Below are 18,710 nucleotides of genomic sequence, written 5' to 3'. Positions count from 1 at the left end.
TAATTGCAGTACGTTTTATGGGCGTAATAAATGGAGAAGACGGCCACTAGGGTCTACTTATGTTAGCTCACAATGGGAGAGGAGGGAGGGTGAGGAAGAGTACAGGGTTGTAGAATCAACTGTTGCTGCACAAACATGGCTATTGATTTGGACTTCCTCCCTAAGAGAATGGGATGATGGTAAAATATACCTGAATTGTAGTTCGGCCTTGACTATTTATTATTATCTTGCATTTGTTCAGTCATTGCAGGGCATTGTTATTTTTCACGGATGTGCAGAATGTGTTGACAACATTGTACCATTGTGTTTGTAAGTCCTTCAACTACTCTCCCCTACCCATACTCCCTCCAGCCCTTCTCTCATTTCTCTCTCTCCTCATCTAGTTAGCTTTCTTTATCACCCTCTCTTCTTCCCCCTCTCTTCAGAAAACAAGTGATTCTGTCTCTGTTGTGAAATATATACTGACTGGCTCATTCCACCCAATCTAGCACATCATTGGTTCCTTCCCTCCCTGTACTGACTGTGATCGGTCTGTGTGTGTGTCTGTCGCAGTGTCGATCGTGATGGGCGTGCCCAGTGTGAAGAGGGAGGTCCACTCGTACCTGACGGACACCCTCAGCTCTCTGATGACAGAGCTCAGTGCGGCAGAGAAGGAGGACTGTGTCATTGTGGTCTTCATAGCTGAGGTGAGATAAAAGCAGACATGTTCGTGTTCTGCTATGACGTCTCTGCCCTCTGTAATCCCTTCAGGAGCTTTTGATGTTATTCAGTGAACTCTGTGTGTGTGTGTGTGTGTGTGTATTTCCACATGTATTTATTAAGGATCCCCGTTAGCTGCTGGGGTCCAGCAAAATAAAGGCAGTTATACAATTTTAGAAACATTACAATACATTCACTACTGACAGATAAAGTGTGTGCCCTCAGGCCCCTACTCCACTACCACATAACTGCAACACAAATCCATGTGTACGTGTGTGTATTGTGCGTACGTTATCGTGTGCCAGACAGCTCGGTGCATTCAACATGTCAATACTTCCCACAAATACAAGTAGTGAGGAAGTCAATCTCTTCTACACTGTGAAACAGGAGAGAATGACATGCTTATTATTAATGTTAGCATATTATTCATTTCTGTGTACAATCATGGCCAAAAGTTTTGAGAATGACACAAATATTAATTTCCACAAAGTTTGCTGCTTCAGTGTCTTTAGATATTTTTGTCAGATGTTACTATGGAATTCTGAAGTATAATTACAAGTATTTCATAAGTGTCAAAGGCTTTCATTGACAATTACATGAAGTTGATGCAAAGAGTCAATATTTGCAGTGTTGACCCTTCTTTTGCAAGACCTCTGCAATCCGCCCTGGCATGCTGTCATTAACTTCTGGGCCACATCCTGACTGATTGCAGCCCATTCTTGCATAATCAATGCTTGGAGTTTGTCAGAATTTGTGGGTTTTTGTTTGTCCACCCACCTCTTGAGGATTGACCACAAGTTCTCAATGGGATTAAGATCTGGGGAGTTTCCTGGCCATGGACCCAAAATATCAATGTTTTGTTCCCCATGCCACTTAATTATCATTTTGCCATATGGCAAGATGCTCCATCATGCTGGAAAAGGCATTGTTTGTCACCAAACTGTTCCTGGATGGTTGGGGGAAGTTGCTCTCGGAGGATGTGTTGGTACAATTCTTTATTCATGGCTGTGTTCTTATGAAAAATTGTGAGTGAGTCCACTCCCTTGGCTGAGAAGCAACCCCACACATGAATGGTCTCAGGATGCTTTACTGTTGGCGTGACATAGGACTGATGGTAGCGCTCACCTTGTCTTCTCCAGACAAGCTTTTTTCCGGATGCCCCAAACAATCGGAGAGGGGATTCATCAGAGAAAAATTACTTTACCCCAGTCCTCAGCAGTCCAATCCCTGTACCTTTTGCAGAATATCAGTCTGTCCCTGATGTTTTTCCTGGAGAGAAGTGGCTTCTTTGCCGCCCTTCTTGACACCAGGCCATCCTCCAAAAGTCTTCACCTCACTGTGCATGCAGATGCACTCACACCTGCCTGCTGCCATTCCTGAGCAAGCTCTGTACTGGTGGTGCCCCGATCCCGCTGCTGAATCAACTTTAGGAGATGGTCCTGGTGCTTGCTGGACTTTCTTGGGCGCCCTGAATCCTTCTTCACAACAATTGAACCGATCTCCTTGAAGTTCTTGATGATCCGATAAATGGTTGATTTAGGTGCAATCTTACTGGCAGCAATATCCTTGCCTGTGAAGCCCTTTTTGTGCAAAGCAATGATGACGGCACGTGTTTCCTTGCAGGTAACCATGGTTGACAGAGGAAGAACAATGATTCCAAGCACCACCCTCCTTTTGAAGCTTCCAGTCTGTTTTTCGAACTCAATCAACATGACAGAGTGATCTCCAGCCTTGTCCTCGTCAACACTCACACCTGTGTTAACGAGAGAATCACTGACATGATGTCAGCTGGTCCTTTTGTAGCAGGGCTGAAATGCAGTGGAAATGTTTTTTGGGGGGGGATTCAGTTCATTTGCATGGCAAAGAGGGACTTTGCAATGAATTGCAATTCATCTGATCACTCTTCATAACATTCTGGAGTATATGCAAATTGCCATCATACAAACTGAGGCAGCAGACTTTGTGAAAATTAATATTTGTGTCATTCTCAAAACGTTTGGCCACAGCCATGCTGCCCTGTTCTGAGCCAATTGCAATTTTCCTAAGTCCCTCTTTGTTGCACCTGACCACACGACTGAACAATAGTCCAGGTTTGACAAAACTAGGGTCTGTAGGACCTGCCTTGTTGATAGTGCTGTTACGAAGGCAGAGCAGCAATTTGTTATGGACAAACTTCTCCCCATCTTAGCTTCTGTTGTATCAATATGTGTCAAGTGCAGCGTCTGGTTGCTCCTCATTACACACCAGACCATTCAAATATTCAGCAAATATCAACAACACAGGAATCAGTACAAAACGTATTGTATGACCTTATTATACACTATATTAGGGCCAGCCTTTGGAACTTTGGTTTTCCTAGATATGGCTACTGTATTGTGATCACTACATCCAATGGATGTAGTGTGGTGAATACATGTTGATGATTTAATTCCTGTGCTGTTTGTAACTACCCTGGTAGGTTGACTGATAACCTGAACCATGTTGCGGGCACTAGTTACAGTTTGAAGCTTTCTCTTGACTTTCTCTTGGGCCTGATGGGCCTGATGAAAGCCGGTCAATATTTAAATCACCCAAAAAATATACCTCTCTGTTGACATCACTTGGTGGTCTATAGCATCTTCCCACCAGAATGGGCTTTAGGTGAGGCCGATGAACCTGTAGCTATATTACTTCAACATTATTTCACATGAGATCCTCTCTAGGCTTTACAGGAATGTGGTTCTGAATATAAACGACCACCTTTGGCATTTCTGTCCTTCTGTAACCATGTATTGCTACCACTGTATCATCAAAGGTGTTATCTAAGTGAGTTGCAGAGATTGTCAGAATAGGAATATCATCTGTTACTAGCAAACTACTGATTTCATGAACCTTGTTTCTTAAGCTGCATATGTTAACGTATGCTATTTGTTGTACTTTTCTGGGATGCTTAATTGTTTTTTATTGCTTTACTGGGAAGGTAGACATGCTCATGTTATTTATGTTAGTGCAGGGTGAGCTGTACACAGTGGACTTCCTACTAGGGCACACCGCCTCAGTGCTAACAGTATCAGTCTGGTTCATAAAATGAAATCAAATGTATTTGTCACATACACATGGTTAGCAGATGTTAATGCAAGTGTAGCGAAATGCTTGTGCTTCTAGTTCCGACCATGCAGTAATATCTAGTAAGTAATATAACCTAACAATTTCACAACAACTACCTTATACACACAAGTGTAAAGGAATGAATACGAATATGTACATAAAAATATATAAATGAGTGATGGCTGAACGGCATAGGCAAGATGCAGTAGATGGTATAGAGTACAGTCTATACATATGAGATGAGTAATGTAGGGTATGAGTAATGTAGGGTATGAGAACATTATATAAAGTGGCATTGTTTAAAGTGGCTAGTGATACATTACATCAAGATGGCAAGATGCAGTAGATGGTATAGCGTACAATATATACATTTGAAATGAGTAATGTAGGATATGTAAACATTATATAGTATAAAGGGACTAGTGATAAATTGATTACATAAATTTTTCCATTATTAAAGTGGCTGGAGTTGAGTCAGTATGTTGGCAGCAGCCATTCAATGTTAGTGATGTCTGTTTAACAGTCTGATGGCCTTGAGATAGAAGCTGTTTTTCAGTCTCTCGGTCCCAGCTTTGATGCACCTGTACTGACTTCGCCTTCTGGATGATAGTGGGATGAACAGGCAGTGGCTCGGGTGGTTGTTGTCGTTGATGATCTTTTTGGCCTTCCTGTGACATCGGGTGGTGTAGGTGTCTGGAGGGCAGGTAGTTTGCACCCGGTGATGCGTTGTGCAGACCTCACTACCCTCTGGAGAGCCTTCCGGTTATGGGTGGAGCAGCTGCCGTACCAGGCGGTGATACAGCCCGACAGGATGCTCTCGATTGTGCATCTGTAGAAGTTTGTGAGTGTTTTTGGTGACAAGCCGAATTTCTTCTGCCTCCTGAGGCGCTGCTGCGCCTTCTTCACAATGCTGTCTGTATGGGTGGACCATTTCAGTTTGTCCGTGATGTGTACGCCAAGGAACTTAAAACTCTTCACCCTCTCCACTACTGTCCCGTCAATGTAGATAGGGGGCTGCTCCCTCTGCTGTTTTCTGAAGTCCACGATCATCTCCTTTGTTTTGTTGACATTGAGTGTGAGGTTATTTTCCTGACACCACACACCGAGGGCCCTCACCTCCTCCCTGTAGGCCGTCTCGTCGTTGTTGGTAATCAAGCCTACCACTGTAGTGTCGTCTGCAAACTTGATGATTGAGTTGGAGGCATACATGGCCACGCAGTCAGGAGAGGGCTGAGAATGCACCCTTGTGGGGTCCCAGTGTTGAAGATCAGCTTGGTGGAGATGTTGTTACCTACCCTCACCACCTGGGGGTGGCCCGTCAGGAAGTCCAGGACACAGTTGCACAGGGCGGGGTCAAGATCCAGGGTCTCGAGCTTGATGACGAGTTTGGAGGGTACTATGGAGTTAAATGCTGAGCTGTAATCGATGAACAGCATTCTTACATATGTATTCCTTTTGTCCAGATGGGTTAGGGCAGAGTGCAGTGTGGTTGAGATTGCATCGTCTGTGGACCTATTTGGGCGGTAAGCAAATTGGAGTGGGTCTAGGGTGTCAGGTAGGGTGGAGGTGATATGGTCCTTGACTAGTCTCTCAAAGTACTTCATGATGACGGACGTGAGTGCTACAGGGCGGTAGTCGTTTAGCTCAGTTACCTTAGCTTGGGAACAGGAACAATGGTGGCCCTCTTGAAGCATGTGGGGACAGCAGACTGGGATAAGGATTGATTTAATATGCCTGTAAACACACCAGCCAGCTGGTATGCTCATACTCTGAGGACGCGGCCGGGGATGCCGTCTGTGCCTGCAGCCTTGCGAGGGTTAACACGTTTAAATGTTTTACTCACGTTGGCTACAGTGAAGGAGAGCCCGCAGGTTTTGGTAGCGGGCCATGTCAGTGGCATTGTATTGTCCTCAAAGCGAGCAAAAAAGTTGTTTACACTGTCTGGGAGCGGGGCATCGTGATCCGCGACGGGGCTGGTTTTTCTTTTGTAATCCGTGATTGACTGTAGACCCTGCCACATACTTCTCGTGTCTGAGCCGTTGATTTGCGACTTCACTTTGTCTCTCTACTGACGCTTAGCTTGTTTGATTGCCTTGCAGGGGGAATAGCTACACTGTTTGTATTCGGTCATGTTTCCGGTCACCTTGTCCTGATTAAAAGCTGTGGTTCGCGGGTTCAGTTTTGCGCGATTGCATGATTACTGCATGCAATAGCTGTGGGATCAGCAGAGGCATTCAGGGCAGTAAGAGGGACATAAATTAGGTTACTTACATTGTGTCTTCCAACGCCCCTGGGATCATGTACATTTGCTGAAGCATTATGACAACTCAGTGACACAATGGTAGGGATTAAATGAGCTGGGCTTGGGTCATTGTGAAGTCATTGTCTCAATGCAGCCGTACAATGCTGTGAAAGGATCCAGGAACCCAAATGATTTGGTTGGATCTGATCCAACTCAAAATATGAGCTTTGTTTCCAGAAGCTATCAAAATGGTCAACAAATGTGACACCCACAAAGCTGCAATAGTCTCGTAGCCAGTTATGGAGGGCGAAAAGTCTACTGAACCGTTCAATGCCACGATTTAGAGAGGGCAGAGGGCCAGATATTATGGGGCGCTTGTTGGTGTCAAGTAGTGACCCAGTCCGTTCTTTAAAATCCATCTTCAACTGTTCTGAGCTGCCCTTCATAATGTCATTGAATCCCACTTGAACTATGTAAGACTCAATTTCGTGATGCTGGTTTAAAATGTTTGGCAGCAGCTTATTGATGTCATGTAAAGTTTTTGCTCCAGGGACATTTCTCACCATTGAACTGCCCAATACAACGACCTGAGAAGGGAATTGAGAAATCCACCCATTCCCACCCAATGTGTGCGTGGATGTTTGACTGCATGCGCACGCGTTCATGTGTGTGTCTGTATGTGTCTATAAAGGACAGGGATCTGAAGAGCTAATGAATGACGCTACCCCAGGCTACTGCCTCTACCACACACACATCCCCTCTTGATCCCCTAATAGTCTAGACACTAATCATCACTAACTCCTATAACCCTGAAGCTATCATTCCCATATGACCGATGCTAAGGTAATTAGCGAAAGCGAACAGGCTAGCCTCACAGATAGGCCTATGTGTGTTCACTGGACTTCATTGTGAAGAAACCCTAATCATATAAAAGGGTTGTTTAAGTCCAAAGGACACATTACTAGAAGGAGCCCTGTTGTGATGGGTGTGTGTGTGTGTGTGTGTGTGTGTGTGTGTGTGTGTGTGCGCACCCTTCCCAGTGCATTGCTCTCCCCTGCTGTCAGTGTGTGACCATATTAATATTCTAAGCAGTTGCATTTGCTCAACTACAGTAATAATACACAGAACTAAATAAATATAATGCATACCATTTTGTTCCATTGTCTTGCGGTGGGTTAGTTGAACTTGCTGACTGAGTTGGGCTACTACTGTATGGCCTTGGTCCTCTGGCTAGCTGGTACCTACATCACTGTACTAGATAGGATTCTACTTGACTGTTGCACATTATAAAACGGGTTGTTTGAGCCCTGAATGCAGATTGGCTGAAAGCCCTGGTAAAGTATATCAGACCAAATACCACGGGTATGACACAAAATTACTTAGTAACCAGTGTATAATATCAATAAAGCACCTCCGAGGTTTGTGGTATACAGCCAATATAACACGGCTGTATCCAGGCTGTACACCACACCCCCTCGGGCCTTATTGCTTAATTATACAACGTTATACAATTATACAAATCCCATTGTCTATCCTGCCCATGGTATACTTGACAACATAAACATGGCCACGTTCATAAAAAGTGCCATTGTTTACGTCATTACCTAACAACGTACAACCACCACCACTACAGATCTACTGTCTCATCTGCCCAGCCATGCAATTTATAATATTGTTCTCCACTGTAAAAAGCATCTAAACATTATCTCCAACATTGTTTCAATATTGAAATTTGATCTCAAGCTGTCCCATAGTAATGAGCGTGTCGGGACAAGACAGACAGGCAGCTTTTCTCAGCTAGTTGAAATCATTCATCAGCATCATTTTTATGGATATATACAAAGACATTTCAAGATAAAAACAGGTCAAACAAAACTAAATGCAGCTTGATTTCTGTCTTTCCAGCTTCAGTCAGAAGTGCTTGTGTTAGCTGTATAGTTGGCTAGCTAGCAAGAGGGCTAAAAGCCTCCATTGCAATTGTTTGACATTGCAACCTGCAAAGTTCTGGAACTATCAACCATGCTTGGGTAGTTTTGCTTTAGATGGCAGTCAATACGAATAGAACTAGCGACCAGAGAATGCCTTACATTGCACTTGACAACCAGTGTTAGTGAATGTAGCATCACGTTTTGTGAAATAATCTTGCATTTCAATGCTGGTAACTCGTTGTATAAAAGCAATAATACCATCGAGTTCATGTGTTATGAGCTTTTTATCATGCAGATCCACTGCATGGCTGGGCAATGCCACGATTTAGAGAGGGCAGAGGGCCAGATATTATGGGGCGTTTGTTGGTGTCAAGTAGTGACCCAATCTGTTGAATGGCTACTATACTGTAGCCATTCAATTAAGTATGGCTACAGTATAGGGCTGTATATTAACTGTACATTAAGCTAGACACGTCCCACTGGCTGAACACACGCTGTCAGCCAACAGTTGTCAACCTCAATGAATAATCTGAGGTCATGTTTCTCACCTCTCTGGATGTGGTACATTTAAGTGATAATGCCAGAGAAGCCAGTGTTTGGAGTACATATTGGCACTATACAGTACATTGGCATGGGTGTTGTTTGGCCAGAGACGAAGTCGAGGGCTGGCAAACCGTGCCAATATATCCTCCAAACACTGGTTTCGAGGGCATAATCACTTTTATGCAATGGGTTACCAACATATTCAAATAATGATTGACATATTTTCATTAAAATTTTTTTTATTTTGATTAATTTATTTGTACTATTTAATCCTTCCACAAGATATAGTCCCGACACAAATCTAGGGTTGCTACCCAAGCCGGATGGTCGTTCGTTCTATTGGTTCGGTTGCCAGAGACGCGACCCAGTTGTTCAGTCTTTTTGTTCTGAATCTATGGACGCGACCCAGTCGTTTGTTCTTAATGTTCCATTGTCATACTGGCTGGCAACATTCTTCTCCCTTGCTTGCTAGCGAGCAAACTACGGCTAACTTACAATTACATCAAACAGTGCCGACAGAATAACAACAGTAGCTGCATTTATTTAAGCTCTTTTCTAGTGACATTTATTTGGATACATCCGTAACAACGAGCTAATGAGGCACGATTTCACCTGGTATAGAGAATGTGCTCTCTCGTCAGGACACTGTTGTTCAGAGGAGCTAGCCAACAACACAGCTAACACAATCACATCAAACTGAAGCTGGTAAGACTGCAAAGTAGCTGCACTTCATTTCATTTTACCTGATTCATGAGTGGCTGAAAAACACTGCCTGCCTCTCTCTCTCGTCCCGACTCCCGACCCCGACACGTTCATTACTATGGGATAGTTGGATATCGAATTAATATTGAAACAATGTTGCAAATGTCGGCGAGACAGACAGCAATGTTTATACAAACCCCCCGCTGTTGAAAAGTAAATGTTAGTCTAAAAGTAATGTGAGATAATGTTTAGATGCTTTTTATAGCGGAGATCAAGTTTATAACTTCACTGCCTGGGCTGATGAGACAGTGGATAGGGCTGATGAGACTGCCTGGGCTGATGAGACAGTGGATAGGGCTGATGAGACAGTGGATATGGCTGATGAGACAGTGGATATGGCTGATGAGACAGTGGATAGGGCTGGCTGATGAGACAGTGGATAGGGCTGGCTGATGAGACAGTGGATAGGGCTGGCTGATGAGACAGTGGATAGGGCTGGCTGATGAGACAGTGGATAGGGCTGATGAGACAGTGGATAGGGCTGATGAGACAGTGGATAGGGCTGATGAGACAGTGGATAGGGCTGATGAGACAGTGGATAGGGCTGATGAGACAGTGGATAGGGCTGATGAGACAGTGGATAGGGCTGATGAGACAGTGGCTTGCGCAGTCAGATGGAACAAAGTAAATAGGCATTTTAAGGTCAAAGATTTAGCCGGTGGTAACTTGTGGAAAAGACACCGGCTGGAATGCGCTTTTAACCAATCACCATTCAGGATTAGACCCACCCATTGTATAATCCACCAATGGAGTGTCTCACACCTGAGGAAGGGGGGGTCTGGTGTTGTACGGAGCCTAAAATAGCACACGCCAGCCTCTTGGAGAGATGAAAACAGTCGGGTATTTCAGCTTTTTTCTGTCAACTTCTCTCTCTCTCACTCTCACAGACACACACACACACACACACACACGGGCTTACAGGAGCAGCAACATCCGCTACAGGGGTAGTAGACTCAGGCAGCGGTAACACAAGCACCTGCTCTTCCAACAATACATTTAACACTAGCTGTTTAACCTCCGCCTTAACTAAACTCTGCGGAATCGATACTGAATAATGGTCAGCCAAGGTCATTAAATCAACTCTACGACATTTGTCAAAAACCTCCCACGAAGGGTTATCCAAAAAGGATCTCAAATCAAAAGTAGTCATTTTACACTACTTCACAAGTACCAAAGAAAAATAGCAAACACTAATGCTACTTCAGCTATGACGCTCAACACTGAACTATACCACTACAACAATCTACATGAGCGGCATGGGTGTCAGTTATGACATATCCCGGATGAGCCCCCACTTATGTTACGAATCCCTTTTGGCCCGACAGTCTAGGGGGGATGGTAATGAGACCCGTAACATAACTCATGCAAATTATTATTGTGACAAAGTAAAAGTGTGCACGAAATAACCACGACAACAGAAATCTACCGTCAAACTCTAGGTTTATTTATAAACACACGGTAATGGGGGGAGCAGGAAAAGGGGCTGAGCTGGACCCAAGGAAAGAAACAATAAGTATTCAAAAACACCCCTAAGCTAGACTAGCCTACTTTAACAACAGCTAACTAACCAACCAAAAATACAGTGGGTGGTCCGCCCAGTTCTAACTAGTGTGTTTAACAAAGTTCACCTACGGGTAGTGTATGCCCATGGGCGACTTGTCTTGGTTTCACCCTTTTCCCACCAGCAACACACAAACACCATAACCAAAACAATACTCACAGGTGATGACAAAGTGCTATGGAGGTGCTTTAAACAAAAGAGAGGTTAAGACACAAAGCGAGAGTGAAACACAGAGACCTACAGCCATGGCATTTACAGAGAGATTGAGCTCTAGAACAAACAAATGATGGGTGTTTTAAACCATGGGGAAGGAACTGTGATAGGGTAGGAAATAGGAGGAGGTGTGTCTTCTGATTGATGATTGATTGTTGACTGATTGGGGAGTGATGGTTTTCACCTGTGAGGGGAGAAGGAGAGAAAAGAAACACACACACAGGATACACACACACACAGGATAACTGTATCCGTAACACACACACACACACACACACTTCTCCCCTTCTTTCCCTAGTCCTTGCTTCGTCTTTGACATGGGAGATTAAGAAATGCTTAAACAAATCCCCCTTTCTCTGCCTCCCTTCCTCCTAATATCCTTCCTGGTGGACTAGCTCTGAGAAAGCATTCAGGCTAGTGCACACTGTTTACAGTCACGGTTTCAAATGTCCAATTCCGCCTCTATACCCTACAGTCCACCCGTACACATTTCATATAGATTTGAAATGATTGGATAGGTCTTAGTTCCACATGGCCAGTTGGAATTTTCACAGTATATTCCTCATACCTATTCAAAATCTTTTCAGATCTACACAAAGTACCTAGGCGAGGGTTTAGGGATTGATTTGGAATTGCGCAAGACTGTCTTTCTGCTCAAAGGCCCCAAAACCATAACATAGGAAACCAGAAAAAGGGATATATGGTTTCTCTTGTTTTTCAAGAGAATGTTTGGACAAAAACAGGTTTTATTCAAATGTGACAGGATATATTGTTTTCATTGTGATAATTCCTCTTCCCTCCCTCCCTACATCCCTCTATTCCTCTCGGACGGTTAATTTGGGAAGCAGAGGTTGCGGTCAAAGTGATCCCAGGTGTTTCCTGTTGGCCATCTGATCTCTTGCGCCTGTCTCTCCACTTCCGATGCTCCCTCCATCCTTCCCTCTACCCGTAAACCTTTCAGGATGGAGATTCATAGTCAGGGAATTTGTAATCATTTGCTGTTTAATAACCAATACATTTCCGATACATTTTTAGAGTTGGTCCTCCAGATTGGAATGACTAGGCAGGGCAACAGCCAAAGAAAGATGGCGTTAGCTGTTAGTTATACAATATTAGTTGGTATTGCATGATGTTACTGTGCATTACTTTGCTGTGGCATATCCTCTTGAACAAGCACAATGTTTTGGGGTTTGATTATGGATCTATATGGAAGTAATCAAGCAGAAGTAGTCCCAGCTCAAACCTGGTCGGTGGATGAATACATGTGTGTACATGTTATCCTCTCCCTGACCTCATCACAGCTCTGGATGCTGGATTCATACTGAGCCAGATAATTACACCATCAAGCGGCTGATTCCACTTGGGAAGAAACTGGAACAGCCCACAAGCCCCACGGTGGCCATCTTGGAACACTATTGAACCGTTGCGCAATTATTGTAATGTTGTTGTTGTGATAAAAAAGCATTTAGTGATTTTTATTCCATATTGTATCCAGGGAAGATTGTAGCTGACAAAGGCAACATTATTTTAGGTAAAACATGATGTGTGTACAGTATTGCAGTGCACATCGTAACATAATGTATACTATGTCAATACCTTTATGTAGCCATACTATCTGTTAATGGCACAACAAAGGCATGAACATTTGGTTTTATTCAGGGGGGTTTTCTCATGTTTTGCAGACGGACCAACAGTACGCCAACATCGTGGCTGACAACCTCAAGCGCCTGTAAGTACCGTGGCATGATGGGATGGTGTTTCCATGGAGACCTGCCTATTTGGGCTCAGGGGGCTCAGGGTGTGGAAGAGGGAGTGTGTGTGTGTGTGTGTGTGTGTGTGTGTGTGTGTGTGTGTGTGTGTGTGTGTGTGTGTGTGTGTGTGTGTGTGTGTGTGTGTGTTTTTTACATGACTAGTTATTGTGTGTGTGTTTGCTACCTGTGTTTAATGCATGTTTGCATGTTCATGTGCAAATGTGAGTGTGTGTGGGTGAGTAACTGCTGTATTTGTTATAAACTCAGCAAAAAAAGAAAGGTCCTCTCACTGTCAACTGTGTTTATTTTCAGCAAACTTAAAATGTGTAAATATTTGTATGAACATAAGATTCAACAACTGAGACAAAGACTCAATAGGTTCCACAGACATGTGACTAACAGAAATGGAATGTCCCTGAACAATAGGGGATCAAAATCAGAAGTAACAGTCAGTATCTGGTGTGGCCACCAGCTGCATTAAGAACTGCAGTGCATCTCCTCTTCATGGACTGCACCAGATTTGGCAGTTCTTGCTGTGAGATGTTACCTCACTCTTCCACCAAGACACCCTACCAGTTCCTAGACATTTCTGGGGGGAATGGCCCTAGCCCTCAACCTCCGATCCAACAGGTCTCAGACGTACTCAATGAGATTGAGATCCGGGCTCTTCGCTGGCCATGGCAGAACACTGACATTCCTGTCTTGCAGGAAATCACGCACAGAATGAGCAGTATGGCTGGTGGCATTGTCATGTCAGGATGAGCCTGCAGGAAGGGTACCACATGAGGGAAGAGGATGTCTTCCCTGTAACTCACAGCGTTGAGATTTTCTGCAATGACTACAAGCTCAGTCTGATGATGCTGTGACACACCGCCCCAGATCATGATGGATCCTCCACCTCAAAATGGATCCCGGCCTGAGTACAGGCCTCAGTGTAACGCTCATTCCTTCGACGATAAACGCAAATCCGACCATCACCCCTGGTGAGACAAAACCGTGACCCGAAGGTGAAGAGCACTTTTTGCCGGTCCTGTCTGGTCCTGTCTGGTGGATTTGTGCCCATAGGCGACGTTGTTGCCGGTGATGTCTGGTGAGGACCTGCCTTACAACAGGCCTACAAGCCCCCAGTTTCAGCCTATCAGGACAGTCTGAGCACTGATGGAGGGATTGTGCGTTCCTGGTGTAACTCGGGCAGTTGTTGTTGCCATCCTGTACCTGTCTCGCGGGTGTGATGTTCGGATGTACCGATCCTGTGCAGGTGTTGTTACATGTGGTCTGTCACTGTGAGCTGTCCATCCTGTCTCCTTGTAGCGCTGTCTTAGGCATCTCACAGTACATACATGGCAATTTATTGCCCTGGCCACATCTGCAGTCCTCATTCCTCCTTGCAGCATGCCTAAGGCACGTTCATGCAGATGAGCAGGGACCCTGGGCATCTTTCTTTTGGTGTTTTTCAGTCAGTAGAAAAGCCTCCTACCATCTGTAAGCTGTTAGTGTCTTAACGACCGTTCCACAGGTGCATGTTCATTAATTGTTTATGGTTCATTGAACAGGCATGGGAAACAGTGTATAAGCTCTTTACAATGAAGATCTGTGAAGTTATTTAGATTTTTGCGAATTATCTTTGAAAGACAGGGTCCTGAAAAAGGGACGTTTCTTTTTTTGCTGAGTTTACTTGTGTGCATATGTCATGCTTGATCTCTGCTTGAGTGTGTAAGTCCTTGATCTATTCGACACGTGTGCACATCTGTCTTCTTGCATGTGTCTATTTGAATGTACGTTTGTGTATGTGTGTGTGTGTGTGCAATTGAACGTATCCTGTTTACATTCCATCACAGACACACACACACACACACACACACACACACACACACACACACACACACACACACAGACACACAGAGTACAAAATAAGCAACCTAAATAGAATTCACAACCACAAAGGACTCAACAACAGAGAAACAGGTCTCCGTGGGAATGCCTTTGTGTTTTAACACTGTTCCTGTCTGTTTACCCTTAGGGCTGTAGTGTAAATCTGAGTGCCTTCAGAATCCATGGGGGTTCTCCTACTTTACTTTGACTACACATTGCTTGAGGCACTTGTTTGCTCTACATTGCTCTACAACTATGTGGATATAGGTAATGTTAATACACAGTGAGATATTTAGTCAGACTATTGATGTTTTGACGTATGAGTGAGAATATGTACTTTCTAAACACAAAAGGATACAGATTCATGATAGTGTGCATTCAAAATGTTAAAATACCTAATATCTTTCTTATAAAATAGTGAGGGGAATAAACATAAAATACTGTCTGATAAGTAATCCTATTTGCATTCACACCAGCACTAGAGAGTAAATGAACAACAGTTTCATATTAAATAAACACATGCATACAGACACATGCTTTTCTGTTTACTGGCTTTGTCTGATCTCTGGAGAGAGACAGAAACAGATCTGTCCCATTTTATTTCTCTCTTTCTTTATTTCTCTCTGTCTCTCTTTCTTCCCCTCTCTCTCTTTCTTTCTTTCTTTCTCTCTTTCTCTCTCTCTCTCTCGCTTTGTGTCTCTCACAGACACAAACACACTCTTACACACACAAACACCACTTTCCATCCTGTTATTAATTTCCTCCTAGCACCTTATCTAAACATACAGAATCCTCCTCACAACATGCCCACGGTGCAGGTTTTAGAGCCTGCTGTTTTAGACTCCTGCTTGTCTTTTCCTGCCGAGGTGGCCATTTTGACCCAAGATGATACCAGTGGTCACTTCGTTGCTGTCACTCCCTACGTCCGCTAAGGAGGTCACCTCACCTCACGAGAGGTCCTGCATTCCAAATGACACCCTATTCCCTATATAGTGCACTACTTCTGATCAAAGACTAGTGCTGAGTGATTAGTGCTTTTGGAGGTTGTTTCGGTTCAATTATTAGAAAATAATCAAGGATTTCAGTTTCAATAATTTTAACAAAATATTAAATGCATTATGTAGGTTGAATGCTGTAACAACACAGAATAAAACAATAAATAAAAGTCCCATGATGGTAGTGACTGACATTACTGCTTATCACTTATTAACCATAATGTATTCAAATTACTCAAATAAAATATTTCAGTTGTGTATATTACATTTGTTTTATTTGAATTGTAGTTAATTACCACGTTTTCTGCGCTAAACTATGTAGAATATTGGCCTGTTGGAAGCTACAACTCTAAAGAAACTGTGCGTTGATCTCACAGAAATGGAATTCAAATCATTTAACCGACGTCGGTCGGTTAAGTTGTTTAGAAACCGAAAATTAACTTACATTTATGTTAATCGCTCAGCACTACCAGAACCAGATGGGCCATTGGAAAAAGTAGTGTACTACATAGGGAATAGGGTGTAATTTGGGATCGAGGCTGGAGATGGCTATGGGGGTCGATGGAGGGAAGGGGGAAGTGAAGAGGGGAGGGGGGAGGTTGAATGTCCCCCCTGTCACCTCGACATTCTCTCAGGGAGATTACAAACCCAGGAGAGAGGGGTTGGTTGTGTGTGTTTGTGTGTGTGTGTGTGTGTGTGTGTGTGTGCACTATTGTGAGTTAGTGTGTGTGAGTGTGTGGTTCCTCAGGCACACACACCTCTCCTGTCCTGGCTGATTGACAGGGTTAGTGATTACACACTTGAGACCTGACCTCTGTCTCTCTCCTGAATGGCTCGTCTCTCTGTCTTCATACATTGTAATCTGACTCCTTCCTCCCACGGAGTTACAACAGGGGTGGTGTGTGTGTGTATGTGTGTGTGTGTGTGTGTGCGTGATCCTGTCTCCATCTCCCCTGGTTACCACCTATCAACCACCTGACCAGAGAGGAAGTCAATAGTGTTTGTGGAAAGGGTGGCAGGGACCCACATACTGTGGTGTCTGTCTGTCTGTCTGCCTGTCTATCTGCCTGTTTGTGTCTGCCTGTGTGCCTGTCTGGCTGTCGGTCTGTCTGCCTGTATCTATCATAACTGTGTCTATGTGATAGTTGTAGATAGTAGTAGTTGGGATTGTTCAACTCTTTCTCTTCCCCTCTCTCTCCCCCTCGCCAACACTCTCTCCTCTCTCTGTCAGGTTTCCAGTGGAGATCCAGTCAGGTCTTCTGGAAGTCATATCTCCGTCTGTCCACTTCTACCCCGACTTCTCCCGCCTCAAAGAGTCCTTCGGAGACCCCAAGGAGAGGGTCAGGTAAGACTGCAGCCTTCTCAGCAGTTTTCACAATTGTCTGAGGGTTCAACTGCAGTTCATTTCAGGAGACAAGTTGAAATGTAACTCATGTCTTGAACCTTGGCCCATTGTTTGGTTAGAAGATTCCAAGATGATTTGTTCAAATGAAACTGGGCCACAAGAGATTGGTGGCAACTTATTAGGGTAGGATGGGCTTGTGGTAATGGCTGGAGCAGAGTCAGTGGAATGGTATCAAATACATCAAACATGGTTTCCATGTGTTTGATGTAATTTCATTTGCTCTGTTCCAGCCATTATTATGAGCCGTGCTCCCCTCAGCAGCCTCCACTGAACTGAGCGTGTGTGTGTGAGTGTATGTGTGTGCTGTCTTGTTGAGTCTGACATGAGGAAGCTCTCCACTGCTCTGTCCTTGTGTGACTTGATGACATCACTTCAGTGTCACCACATCTCCCTTCACTTACTTATCACCCTGCTGTGTGTGTGTGTGTGTGTGTGTGTGTCTCTCTGTGTGTGTGTGTGTGTCTCTGTATGTGTGTCTCTCTGTGTGTGTGTGTGTGTGTGTGTGTGTGTGTGTGCGTGCGTGCGTGCGTGCGTGCGTGCGCGCGTGCGCGCGTGTGTGAATATGTAATGTGCATGCATCAGCCTCTGTGTCTGTCTGCCTGTCTGTTTGTTTTTCTGACTGTCTATGTATGTGCTTTCAGAAAGTTTTCACACCCCTTGACTTTTTCTACATTTTGGAGGGATTAAAATGGATTAGTCCTTTTTTTGTAAACGATCTACACAAAATACTCAGTAATGTCAAAGTGGAAGAACAATTCTAACGTGTAAAAAATAGAAAACACGTATGTACAGTGGGGAGAACAAGTATTTGATACACTGCCAATTTTGCAGGTTTTCCAACTTACAAAGCATGTAGAGGTCTGTAATTTTTATCATAGGTGCACCTCAACTGTGAGAGACGGAATCTTAAACAAAAATTCAGAAAATCACATTGACATGATTTGGAAAGGCACACACCTGTCTATATAAGGTCCCACAGTTGACAGTGCATGTCAGAGAAAAACCAAGCCATTAGGTCGAAGGAATAGTCCTTAGAGCTCCGAGACAGGATTGTGTCCAGGCACAGATCTGGGGAAGGGTAGCAAAACATTTCTGCAGCATTGAAGGTCTCCAAGAACACAGTGGTCTCTATCATTCTTAAATGGAAGAAGTTTGGAACCATCAAGACTCTTCCTAGAGCTGGCTACCCGGCCAAACTGAGCAATCGAGGGAGAAGGACCTCGGTCAGGGTGTTGACCAAGATCCCGGTGGTCACTCTGAAAGAGCTCCAATGTTCCTCTGCTGAGATGGGAGAACCTTCCAGAAGAACAACCATCTTTGCAGCACCCCACCATTTAGGCCTTTATGGTAGAGTGGCCAGACGGAAGCCACTCCTCAGTGAAAGGCACATGACAGCCCGCTATCAGTTTGCTAAAAGGCACCTAAAGACTCTCAGACCATGAGAAACAAGATTATCTGGCCTGATGAAACCAAGATTGAACTCTTTGGCCTGAATGCCAATCATCACGTCTTGAGGAAACTTGACACAATCCCTACGGTGAAGCGTGGTGGAGGCAGCATCATGCTGTGGGGATGCTTTTCAGACATGTCAGGATTGAGGCAAAGATGAACAGAGCAAAGTACTGAGTGATCCTTGATGAAAACCTACTCCA

At 44.2% G+C, this 18,710-nt stretch overlaps 1 protein-coding gene across 1 annotated transcript in view; it reads left to right on the top strand.

Annotated features, from left to right (window-relative positions):
- LOC115130791 (alpha-1,3-mannosyl-glycoprotein 4-beta-N-acetylglucosaminyltransferase B) overlaps window positions 1-18,710 on the top strand; it is a 173,632-nt gene that overhangs the window by 87,294 nt on the left and 67,628 nt on the right. Inside the window, exons 4-6 of the mRNA XM_029662238.2 lie at window positions 553-686; window positions 12,718-12,764; window positions 16,885-16,998. Coding sequence (XP_029518098.1) covers window positions 553-686; window positions 12,718-12,764; window positions 16,885-16,998 — 295 coding nt within the window. The remainder of the gene's footprint in view (window positions 1-552; window positions 687-12,717; window positions 12,765-16,884; window positions 16,999-18,710) is intronic.

This window comes from Oncorhynchus nerka, linkage group LG6 (genome assembly GCF_034236695.1).
Source record: "Oncorhynchus nerka isolate Pitt River linkage group LG6, Oner_Uvic_2.0, whole genome shotgun sequence".
Taxonomy (NCBI): Eukaryota; Metazoa; Chordata; class Actinopteri; order Salmoniformes; family Salmonidae; genus Oncorhynchus; species Oncorhynchus nerka.
This window is presented reverse-complemented; position numbering and strand designations above follow the sequence as displayed.